Source organism: Cebus imitator, unplaced genomic scaffold (genome assembly GCF_001604975.1).
Source record: "Cebus imitator isolate Cc_AM_T3 unplaced genomic scaffold, Cebus_imitator-1.0 Scaffold199, whole genome shotgun sequence".
Lineage (NCBI taxonomy): Eukaryota > Metazoa > Chordata > Mammalia > Primates > Cebidae > Cebus > Cebus imitator.
In genome coordinates this window covers 4556374-4568094 of record NW_016107514.1, presented here as the reverse complement: position 1 = coordinate 4568094, position 11721 = coordinate 4556374, and the positions used below count along the sequence as shown (strand labels likewise).

The 11721-nt window shown below is 38.0% G+C and overlaps 3 protein-coding genes across 8 annotated transcripts in view; 2 read left to right on the top strand and 1 right to left on the bottom strand.

Annotated features, from left to right (window-relative positions):
- LRRC39 (leucine rich repeat containing 39) overlaps nt 1-8594 on the top strand; it is a 43498-nt gene extending 34904 nt beyond the window's left edge. The window contains exon 9 of the mRNA XM_017547642.2: nt 8215-8594. Coding sequence (XP_017403131.1) covers nt 8215-8234 — 20 coding nt within the window. The 3' untranslated portion in view covers nt 8235-8594. The remainder of the gene's footprint in view (nt 1-8214) is intronic.
- TRMT13 (tRNA methyltransferase 13 homolog) overlaps nt 1-9942 on the bottom strand; it is a 14477-nt gene extending 4535 nt beyond the window's left edge. The window contains exons 1-7 of one of the 3 annotated variants that reach the window (XM_017547626.2): nt 9664-9942; nt 6082-6128; nt 5926-5992; nt 3312-3374; nt 2774-2843; nt 2511-2617; nt 2006-2173 (exon numbers count right to left, since the gene is read on the bottom strand). In XM_017547626.2, coding sequence (XP_017403115.1) covers nt 2006-2173; nt 2511-2617; nt 2774-2843; nt 3312-3374; nt 5926-5992; nt 6082-6128; nt 9664-9810 — 669 coding nt within the window. In that variant the 5' untranslated portion in view covers nt 9811-9942. Of the gene's footprint in view, nt 1-2005; nt 2174-2510; nt 2618-2773; nt 2844-3311; nt 3375-5925; nt 5993-6081; nt 6129-9575 lie in introns of all 3 variants that reach the window. The other 2 variants (XM_037745405.1, XM_017547627.2) reach the window with 2 other exon arrangements.
- Nucleotides 9943-9968: 26 nt separating this feature from the next.
- The window catches only part of SASS6 (SAS-6 centriolar assembly protein), a 61523-nt gene continuing 59770 nt past the window's right edge, over nt 9969-11721 (top strand). For 3 of the 4 annotated variants that reach the window (XR_005203257.1, XM_017547613.2, XM_037745403.1), the window contains exon 1: nt 9969-10228. Coding sequence is in view for 3 of the 4 variants with exons in the window: in XM_017547613.2 (XP_017403102.1) it covers nt 9986-10228 (243 nt within the window). In the remaining variant the exon portion in view is untranslated. The remainder of the gene's footprint in view (nt 10229-11721) is intronic. The other variant, XM_017547614.2, reaches the window with a different exon arrangement.

The following is an 11721-nucleotide window of genomic DNA, read 5'->3' as shown; positions in this document are numbered from 1 at the left end:
ATTACAGGCACGCACCACCATGCCCAGCTAATTTTTTGTATTTTTAGTAGAGACGGGGTTTCACCATGTTGACCAGGATGGTCTCGATCTCTTGACCTGGTGATCCACCCGCCTCGGCCTCCCAAAGTGCTGGGATTACAGGCTTGAGCCACCGCACCCGGCCAAGTTCACAGCTCTTAAGTGATTTATCTAAGATTGTGTGCTACCTCCTTTATTTTTGTCATTCACAGTATACTATTTTGGCTTGCTCCTCTTCTTACTCTCCTGAAAGATCACAACCATTCTAATCTACACCTGTGTACCCATGACCTACTGATCTACATTTGTGGCTCAGGCTTCTCCAATGAGCATGAGACACACACTCAAATGTGAACTAGAAAGCTCTACTTCACCATTATTTCTGTCTCCAAAACCATCCTTCCTCTTACTCCTACTTTATTCCTTATCACAGGAAAGAGCACCACTTAGTCACTTAAGCCATAAAAATGCTACCCAAGATTACTCTTTCTCTCTCAGATTCAATTACTAATAAATCACCAACTCTTCTGGTTTCCAACCTCTTAACATTCCTCATACTCTTGCCCTCCTCTCCATCTCAATGCAATAGCTTTAGCTCTGGCCTTTTTCTTAATTGGATTGTTGGACAAAAATTATCTTTATTATTAACGTCTCTATTCAAGTATCAAACTTCTAATATAGTTTTAATGGTACTGCTAGGATAAACTTTGAAAAATTCCTTTCTACTTTACTAACTCTTACATATTATTTCAATCTCATCTCAACTGTTACTTTTATGAAAATTTCTATGACCCACACTAGACCGAGGTTGGTGTTCTATCTTCATGCTCCCATAGCACTGGGTACTTAACTATCATCAAAACACACTTAGCATACTGAACACAAATATATGTCTACTCCACTAGACGTCTATAAGCTTCTTCAAAGGAAAGAACTAAATCTTTTTTTCAGTGGATCCCCACCAGACAGCAGCATAGTCAAAACCCTTCCTTAGCATAAAATATGAGCCTGTCTGTAGGCTAGCCATCCTCTCTAGTCTCATCATTGCTGAACTGTGCTTCACTATATACTTCCATTACACATAAATGTTTCCATATTTTCCTGTTATTTCAGGCATTTAGTTATACTGTTCTTGCTTCCTACAATGCTTCTCAACCTAGCAAACACTAATTCACCTTTCAAGATTTAGTTCAAGCATCACCTTTTCTGCTTAGTCATTCTCCATCTCTTCCCTGCAATAAAACTTGTCACTCCCTTCTCTGAAACCACGCTGTACCCTGGGCAGACTTTTTTGTATTTTAACACTTTACTACAATCATTTATGTATTTGCCTGGGTGTCTTTTCTAAACCTAAGTAATAGAGTGGCTGGACATAGTGGCTCACACTTGTAATCCCAGCACTTTTGGGAGGCTGAAGTGGGGGAGGGATGGCTTGAGCCCAGGAGTTTGAGACCAGCCTGGGCAACAAAGTGAAACCCTGTCTCCATGAAAAATTTTAAAAAATTAGCTGGGCATGGTGGTGCGTGACTGTAGTCCCAGCTACTCATGAGGCTGAAATGGGAGGATTATATAAGCCCAGGAGGTCAAGGCTGCAGTAAGCCTTGATACTAACACTGTATTCCAGCCTGGGTGGGGCCTGGCAGTATGCTCAATAATTGTTTATTGAATGAATGGCAAGTGGTAAAGATAGGTGTAGAACCTAAGACTTTTAACTCCTAGCTTCAGCTTGGCTCTTTCTAGATAGTTCCCTGTCTCTGCAAATAATTTTAAGAACTCAGATCAATGGACTATCAAAACGTGTATTAAAAAAATTCACCCTCAATTTGAGTCATCAATACAATCAGAACTAATAAAAAGCCACAACAAAAAGATAAAGAAAATGCCTTGCCTTGCCTTTTCATTAAGAAATGTTTCTATCACGTTTTTCCTGAATATGAAAAATGAAAACAAAGTTTGGTTACTAACATAGAGCAATGGTTTCACTTACCTTGAATCTTGTGGTCACCTTTTCTACTAGGATGAAGTGAACTTTTTCAGCATCTTTTAAGGCAATATCAACCCAATGAGATAATTTTCCCTTTCCCGCTCCAAACTCAACAAAGCATCTTCTTGGACCAAGTAACTTTAATTTTTCAATGTTACCTAAAATAGAAGCCTGCAAACTTCACAAGATTATTTTATAAACTAGAGCAAACACATTTGGCTCAAATGGGAAAACAGCAAGGTAATTTCTATGTAAGGCAGTATGTTTATACTGATAATTTCTATTTGACTTAAATTTTTCTCTCTTGCTTTTAAATATTTAATATATGGTACTCAGAATCATATCCATACCCTCAACTTTTTATATATGTTTATACATATTTTTTGAAATGGAAATATTTGGCACCCTGAAAGGTAAACAAAATAAAATCTTATTAATAATTACATTTAAAACACTTTTAACAAATGAACAAAGGCCGTGTTTAGTAGTTACTATAGCTTATACATACCTGCTGTTTCAGGTGCTTGGTTGCAGAATCACCATTTTTAGGGTCATTAAGTGCACTTTGTAATGCTGGATGGGACATAATACGATCTTTAAGTGTTGAATTCAAACCTGTGACAAATATAAGCACAACAGCTTAAGCAGCCAATCATGAAATTATAGGATTCTGAACAATAGTAGTAACACATTTTAAACCATTATGGTATTAACTCATATACCACCTAATTACTCTAAAATAATTAAACTTGCAACTTTAGGCAGTCTTACCTTCACTTGCTTTTCTCAATTTCTTAATTAACTTTTCCAACTGCTCTTCAGATAGAGAAGAAATTGGAACCTATATACAAAAATAAAACTAAACAATGTAGCCAAAAACTGCTTTAAAGTAGCATGACAAAAACTGAATAGAGGTTTACCAATTGGGCAATTCCCATAACAGCTTAGGTTCTTCTCTCTATCAAGCCTGTTCCCTAAGCTGCCATCAGAACTGTCCAACTGCTAAACTTCGACTCAGTCTTTGCTGTGCTACTTTAATTCTCCTGAATTCCTCAAGGTCAAGAACAAGTCTAGGCTCAGGAGGGTTCAAGAATCAAAGGGGATTTGGGGCCACATTGTAGCTTGTTTTGTTATGGGGCATGAGCTACTTTGGGAACTAACAATCACTAATAATATTGAGTCTACAGGAAAATGCATTCTAAATTAAAAACAGATTTATTTGAAATAAAAATTAGAACATGGCTTATTCACATCATGAAGAGAGCTTATAAATACCTTTTAAAATTAAATATTAAATTAATGTACTTACTAATTGTTCAGGTATTTCTGTTTCATCTTTTAAGCCTGCATTAATATCTTGAATATAGAAATCCTTAACAAAAACAAAACAAAACCATAAAAGAACTGTTAATAATGTGAAGTTCACAAAAATTAAACTAAAATACTGATTCTTCCCTTCATCCCCTGCTCTCTACCTGCCATCCTCCCTTCCTCCATTCATTTCTTCATTAAATCATTATTTAGTACTTACTCTAGTCTCTAGTTTGCTTTAGGTACTGGGCATTCACCATAGTAGATAACAAAAGGGACAAAAATAAGTATTCATGGATATTATATCCTAGTGAGCTGGTTATCTGAATAAGCATTTACAGTATAAAGAAATTCATTTATAACATTTATTAAAATTTTTACAGCATAGACTGAGAACTATAGCAATTTTGTCTTATAGTGCTAAAGCAAAAACAGCAAAGTACTAACTACACAATGCTGCTTTATCAAACATGCAGCATGACCAAAAACAGGTAAGATATAGATATTATGACAGTAAGTCTTACTTCTTCTATTTTAAAATATTAATTAAAACTTGAAAATATAAATGTCCTGTCACACTAGTTATTTAAATTAGCATAATGAGGCCAGGCATAGTGGCTCAAGCCTGTAATCCTAGCACTTTGGGAGGCCAAGGCAGGATTCCTTGAGCCCAGGAGTTTGAGACCAGCCTAGGTAATATGGGAAGATTCTGTCTCTAACACAAATAAATAAACAAACAAACAATGAAACCTTTCTAGTCCGGCTTCAGAGATACAGATTCTAGGTAAGGATCTGTATTACCATTGTCCAACAGAACTTTCTGCAATGATGGAAATGTTCTACATCTGCTCTGGCCAATATGGTTGCCACTTAAATATGGTTAGTGTGACTGAGGAAATAGATTTTTAATTTTATTTAGTTTTAATTCAAATTTAAATAGTCATACGTGGCTAGTGGCTGCCATATTGAACAGTGTAGATCTAGATGAAAGAAACAGTACTGTTTCTACAAATCCTTTTTCAAAAGTGAAAATAACTCTTGGAGACATTATGTGTAGTAAATGGACTTTTGTTACATGGAGGCAGAAGGGTAACATCCTGATTGTGTGTTTCTAGTTTTACTTAGATGGACAGATTGTGTGTTGCTAGCTTTATGTATATGGATGGACAGTGTGTTGCTAGCTTTACCTATACGGACAGCAAATGGAAACTGGTGATTGAATGGAATGAGTGAAGACTGCAGAATTACAATGTTTTAATGGATAACTGAAAAAAAAACTATAACAGAAAATTAGTTGTTAAGTATTAGAATTTAACATACTCTTAGTTCAAAATGGTTGCCAAGAGTGCTCCAGGTGACTTATGTTGTAGATTAGATTTTTAAATGTGAAAACTATTTATATTGGAGAAATTTATAACCAATTAATTTTTATTTAGTATACAAAATTTTTAAAAAATTGCTTACCAGTTTCCCAAAGTAAAACAGAACAGTGATATGCCTTTACCTGTGTTCCAAGTGTCCTACTCTACATAGTGAACCAGAAAAATATTGCTCTGCATTTCTTTCTCCTGTCTCATCATACCACTGTTTTTCTCCATTTCCTTGCCACTGTGTGCTGGTATGCAGTGAAATTCACCCAAGGGTTTTCCATTTTTAATAAATTTATCTATTCTCTCAAACTTTTCTCAGAACACGTATTACAGTTGCTTGCTTTAACTGAAACCTGTCACTTAGGTAAGGAAGATACTTGCAAACAATGCCAATATTCTCGCTATTAAAGGGGCTAAGACCTAGGTAGGTCGTGGTAGTGAGGGTCACCATTTTTCTTCCCTACCATCTTAATGTAAAAACACTTTCTAAGTTTATGCAATCTGGCCCGCTGGTTCTCAGTTGGGAGTCATCTGGAAATGTATGGGAGCATTTTGTTGTCAAAGCAACTGAGAGGTGCTATTGTAAGACATCGTCCCCTAAGTCTCTCAATTTTCTACAAGTCTTAGAAGCAGAGGCACTGATTACCTTTTTACCTGGACTATCTTTTCAAGGTAGCTTGAATACCAAGCACCCTTGGGAGACAGAAATGATGTGTCACCTCCTTGATCACATGGCAGCCCATATTGTACAGTATAATAAACAAATACTTATTTACAGAACAAGTCAGGCAGGTTTGCTTACTATCCAATTTAAAAATATTTGTATTTTCTGGCTGGATTTGGGGCTCACGCATATAATGCTAGTACTCTGGAGGTCAACGCAAGAGTACTGCTTAACACCGGCAGTTCAAGACCAGCCTGGGCAATGCAGTGAGAAACCTGTCTCTACAAAAAAATAAAAAATTAGCCAAGTGTGGTGTTGTTTATCTATAGTCCCAGCTACTCATGAGGATGAGGTGGGAAGATTGCTTGAGCCCAGGTGTTCAAGGCTACAGTGAGCTATGATCACACCACTGCACTCCAACCTGGGTGACAGAGTGAGATCCTATCTCTTAAAAAAAAAATTTTATACTTCCTGAGTTTGGGTTCCTCAGCTATGAAACAAGTCCATTCAACGTGTAGCATCGACTGAAGCATTACATACCACATTTCACCACTCAATTTTACCGATCAAACACTTACAGGTTTTGGTTTCTCTCTTGAGTTACATTTTTTCAAATGCTTTGCTAGTTGATCTTCATATACTGTGCTAAATTTAAATAGAAAATTATTTCAAATGAGATATGCACCAATTACTGTTTCCAGCACAAAATAAACCCGTATTTGATCCATACTTACTGTTTTGGATCTAAAGGACACAGGATTCTTTTCCGAGCATCTTCTTCCTAATAAATTAAGGGATATATTATTTAAATAAATTATCAAGTTTATTGCTTACAGATACCAGATATAATTTCAGTGTCTCTGTAATCTCAAAACAAGGTAAGGAAACCTTAAAAGGATATAATGAAAAGTTGGCAAAATCAGGTCCCAAGGTTTTAACAACAAAAAATATCCAGTGTAAATTGGCTTAAATATATTATGAACAAATACTGCTTTGGACAAACAAGGGTCTATAGCTTCAAATAGGTTATAGAGAAGGCCTACATATGGTGTTTGGAATCTAAGATAGCATCAACTACTATATGCATGACTATTTTATGCACAACCAAGAAAGAAAAAAGTTACCTATTTCATTTTAAATTAATTGACAAATAGTTGCATAGATTTATCACATATTAGGTTGGTACAAAAGTAATTGTGTTTTTTTATGGAAATAAAAATATACAGTATTTTATGTATATGGTTTTAATACGACATGATGTTTTGAAATATGTATACATTGTGGAATGGCTAAATCAAGCTAATTAACATGCATTGCCTCACATACTTACCATGTTTTTGGAAAATACTGCCCATTGACATATGGATTTTAAGATGTATCCTGATTTTAGAATGTTAAAATGTAAAAATAAAGTTTCTTAAAAACAATGAAACATGGTATTTTAACCATTTGGCATGTGCTATATTTTACTGGCTTTGCAACTTTTTAGTATTAGTTACATCCTATTTATTTCTAAGTTACATAGATTTAACTAGTCGTGGCTCACTTAATGATGGGGGAATACATTCTGAGAAATGTATCTTTAGGTGATTTTGTCATTGTGAGAACATCACTGTGAGAAGAAACCCAGAAAGTATAGCCTACTGCATAATTAGCCGATAAAGTACAGCCCATGGCTACTAAGCTGCAAACCTATACAGCATGTTACCATAGTAAATACTGTATGCAAATGTAACACAATGTAAATATTTGTGTATCTAAACATATCTAAACATATAAAAGGTACAGTAAAAGTATAGTATTATAACCTTATGAGACCACCATCATATGTGTGGTCTGTTGTTGGCTGAAATGTCATTATGTGGCACATGACAATATGAACTGAGAAAAAGAAAGGAAAATTGATAGTATTGGCAATTCTACCCAATATTCCACATAAATCTGTATAAATAGGGACTGTATAACAGTTAAGACATAGGCCAGCCAGACTGCCTAGGTATTATACCCAGCTCTATCTACCAGCTACAAGCCCTGTGACCTTGGTTAGGGCTTACTGCCTTATCCGAAAGATGAGAACAATAATATGTCTTACCTTCTGAAGTTTGAACAAGTTAAGTGAGCTAATAGTTAAAAAACAAAACAAAACTGCCTAGCACAGTGTTGGCCACAGAGTAAACGGTGACTGAGTGTCTGCTATCATTATCTTAAAAATTTATTTCTGTTCTAATGTGCCTCTCAGCATGTCCATGAAGCTATTCACACTGAATTTCATGGGAAAGCTAAGAAATTTTCAATGTTTTTTGGACTGCATATTCAATAAAAGGAAAAGAAAATACTGTATATTAATTCTTATTTGCTGACTTTAAATTCTAACCTCCATGTAAAAGACTATTCTAACCCCTGAAAGACTAACTGTAGCATAGGGGAAAAAAGGACATTAAAAATTTATTTGAATTTAGAACAGGGATTCTCAGTCTTGGCACTAATGACATTTTGGGCTGGTCTTTTGGGGAGCAGGGGTCTGCCCCATGCTTTGTTTAGCAGCATTTCTAGTCTCTGTCCATTAGATGTCAGTGATACTCCTCAGTTGTGACAACCAAAATGTCTTTTTTTCTCCAAGTGTCCCCTGGGGGCAAAATCAGTTAGTCCTAGTCGAAAATCACTGGGTAAAAATGAGTGGTGTCATCACAACTATATACGACACTTAGAAAAAAAGATGGAAACACAAAATCCAGTTATATTATAAATTACAGATTCAGGAGGATAGCCACAATTTAAAACCAGATAGTAGTCATGAAAACTGTTTCCACTTGATGTTTTGCAGTCTTTCTTCAAGGGACTAATGACAACACGTCGTTCCTCTCTAGGAATACTGATCTGTTTGTAAGGATTTATTCATATTCTACTATCATCACCATTTGTATTCACCGTCCAGATATTTAGATAAGATGGAGTCTAAATCCTTCTCCTATCATAACTCCCATTCTTTAACCAAGAGATGTTTGCCAGTCTCCTCAAAACCAGTCAATACAACTATGGACATAATTCAGAGTTTCCACAAGTCACGTCTCCCATACTCCAAAACAAAAATGTCCTTGTTTCAGTATGCTTCACTTTGAGTAAATGCTAGTCAAAACAAAATAGGAAGTGGGCTTTTGCTATGACGGAGAGTGACAGATGAAGGGGGTCAGGGGACTCATCTGCACTGGATATTGTCTAGATGAATAAACTGCTTAAGAAATAAAATAATTCAAATAATACTGGACATTCACAGGTTGATCTGAATCAGATACTGATCTCTTCGGTTTATTCTCTATAGCTCTATTAGACATGCTCTTTTTCTATCAGCATTTTGCTCGTCTGGTTTTTATTTTCCCGTCATACATACATATGTACGCATCCATCCTAAAATAATATGCATATATACAAATATACAGTGTTAGATAGCACATTTATATGCATAACTATTATCAAAATTGTATGCTTTGTTCTCAATTGTAAAAGGTCAATTCATATACATTTAAAAATCCTTCCTTCCCATTCCAGCAGAGTTGCATTCTTAAAAACTGTAAAAAACAATTTTTTTTTACTCAGTCTGGCTGTCACTTAGGCTGGAATGCAGTGGCATGATCTCGGCTCACTGCCATCTCCACCTAATGGGTTTACGCGATTCTCCTGCCTCGGCCTCCTAAGTAGCTAGGGTTACAGGCTGCGCGCCACCACGCCTGGCTGATTTTCGTATTTTTAGTACTGAGAGGGTTTCATCATGTTGGCCAGGCTGGTCTCAAATTCCTGACGTCAAGTGATCCGCCCGCCTCGGTCTCCCAAAGTGCTGGGATTACAGTCATGAGCCACCGTGCCCGGCCTCAATTCTAAACTTTTGTTTGTTAAGTCTAAATTTTTAAAAGAAAGTTTCTTCCAACTGCATTCATAAGAAGTGCTTCTCTTTCATGAAATAACAACTACAACACAATTAGTGAAACCTTCGGGACCTCAATCACTACTTTTTCTAAACTACCACTTTCCAGCAGGAAGGCGGAGCGGTAGCTTGGGGTAAAACTAATATCTAGCATTGCTATGAGTTAAGATCAAGATAAACGGGTCACTGCTGGAGCTTTAGTAAAATAAAACAATTCTCGTTACTAGAACTCATCATCGTTCCGTAAGGAGGGCAAAACTGGATTTATTAAAGTGAAAGCTGGAGAATCCAGGGGACACAAGCAGAAACCTGTCAAAGAGGGGAGGGGCCGGGTTCCAACACCGACAGCACCAGGATACTTATTTCCGACTCTGGAGAGAGTAGGGCGATACCACACCTCCGCGGCTCCAGCGTGTTCACCACAGAATCTTTTCCCTGCGGCCACCAACATCCTGCAGAACCGTTTCTTCTTTTCCACATAGTAACCACATCTACCCTCAGCTGGAAAACCAGTCGCGTGCGGCGACGTCGCGGAGGTCGCCATAACTCAGGACTAGCTTCGGGTGTGGAGCATCCGGCAACCAGAGGAAAAGTTGTCAGCTTCCTTCGGCTCCTCTTCCCTTAACAAGCATGGCTGTCTCAGCCCCCGCCACCCAGGTTAATGCCCGGAACTACCACAACCACCTTCCCTGTATCCTCCGCAGAACCGGAAGAATCCGATGGTGGCTGGCGAGGGCCAAGTCTCTTACGTCTTCCTCTCGTTTCTCTCTCCCCGCCTCCTCCGCAGAAGCCGAGCGCCAAACTCAAACTTTATCAGGACCCGGACGTTTCTCTGGCTAGTTTCGAGGGCCGGGCCTGTTGGGCCTTTCCGCACACCAGCCGGGGCAGCGAGCCAACATGAGCCAAGTTCTGTTCCACCAACTAGTCCCGTTGCAGGTGAAATGCAAAGACTGCGAGGAGAGGTAAGGTCCGCGTCACTCAGTGCCCGCGGGTGGCGGTTGGGGTCAGGCCAATGGGAAAAGATGGCGGTTCCGGCCACTGGGCCCCGCCTTGCACCTGGGTGTCCTGTGGGCCCCCTAGGAAGCGGATAGGGAACCCAGAGGGCCCGTGGATACCTCTCTCACTAAGTCGGCCGTTGTGGAGGGGACTGGAGGAAAGGTGTGAGGGAATAGGAAACCGGCTCACGTCGAGTTGATGCCAAAACCCTAGCTCTGAAAGGCGTCGTGAAGGTTATAGCCCTGCTCTTCCCTTTCGGCAGATAAGAACTCTGGCCCAGAGAAGTTAAAAAAAAATTTACGTGAGGGCCCACAGCCAATTCATGGCAGAGTCAGCACTAGAACTCTAGCCTCGGCTCCCAGCCTTTTCCCCCGGTCTCTTTTGAAGTATGTTGGCAGTTCAACTTTTAAAAACCTACCAATTTGGTGTTGTACTTTGGCTCTTCACGTTAGTTACTTTAAAAAAGTAAATTACATTTAACCTACTAAAAATGAGAAAGTCAGAAACGTCATTCAGTAATATTCAGTAAATATTGCCTAGTTCTTAAACACCTTACTGGGCACTGGGAATTCAATGGTCAGGAAAAACAGTCCTTTTTTTCACGGAGTTTACAATCACCGGAGGAAATAAAGAACAGTCGCACAGGTTAAGTACAACTTTGATTAAGGAGGTGGTATTATTGGGGCGTAAATGGATCTGACCAGAGGTCAGGAGACTTAATTTTTTTTTCTCAGTTCCAACACTCAATAGTTGTCTCTGTCTCTGAACGTTCTCTCCTCATTTCGAAAACTGATATAACATGCGAATTCACGTGATTGTAATGAGGATCAGGTGTGAAATTGTATGTGAAAACTAAGTACTGTGCAAATGTAACATAAAAAATGAAGACTTTGCCTTATTGAGTTGCCAGTAATGTGAAACTGTAGTGTATATAGTTTAAAATTAGGTCAAAAATCAATGGCAAGCCAGTCAAGGAGATGGTACCAAAACTAGTAGCTGCATATGGACATCTGTGGGTTTAGTTAATCATTCTTTTAATGCTTTCCAGTATGGTAGCCACTAGCCAAATGTGGTGATTAGATATTTGACATGGGCCTTATCTGAATTGTTGTGCTTTATGTATGAAAATGCACATTGTATTTTGAAGACTTACTATGAAAAAAGAATGTAAAATAGCATAATTTTTGTATTATGTGTTAAATGGCAATATTTTGGGTATATTGGGTTAAATACAATAATTATTAAAAATAATTTCACCTGCTTTTAAAAGTTTTTTTTTTTAATGTGGCTTCTAGAAAATTTAAATAGGCTAGGTGTGGTGGATCACACCTGTAAGCCCAGCACTTTAGGAGGCCAAGGTGGGAGGATTGCTTGAGCCTAAGAGTTGAGGTTACAGTGAGCTATGATTGCACCGCTGTACTACAGCCTGGATGACAGAGCGAGACTCTTTTTTTTTTTT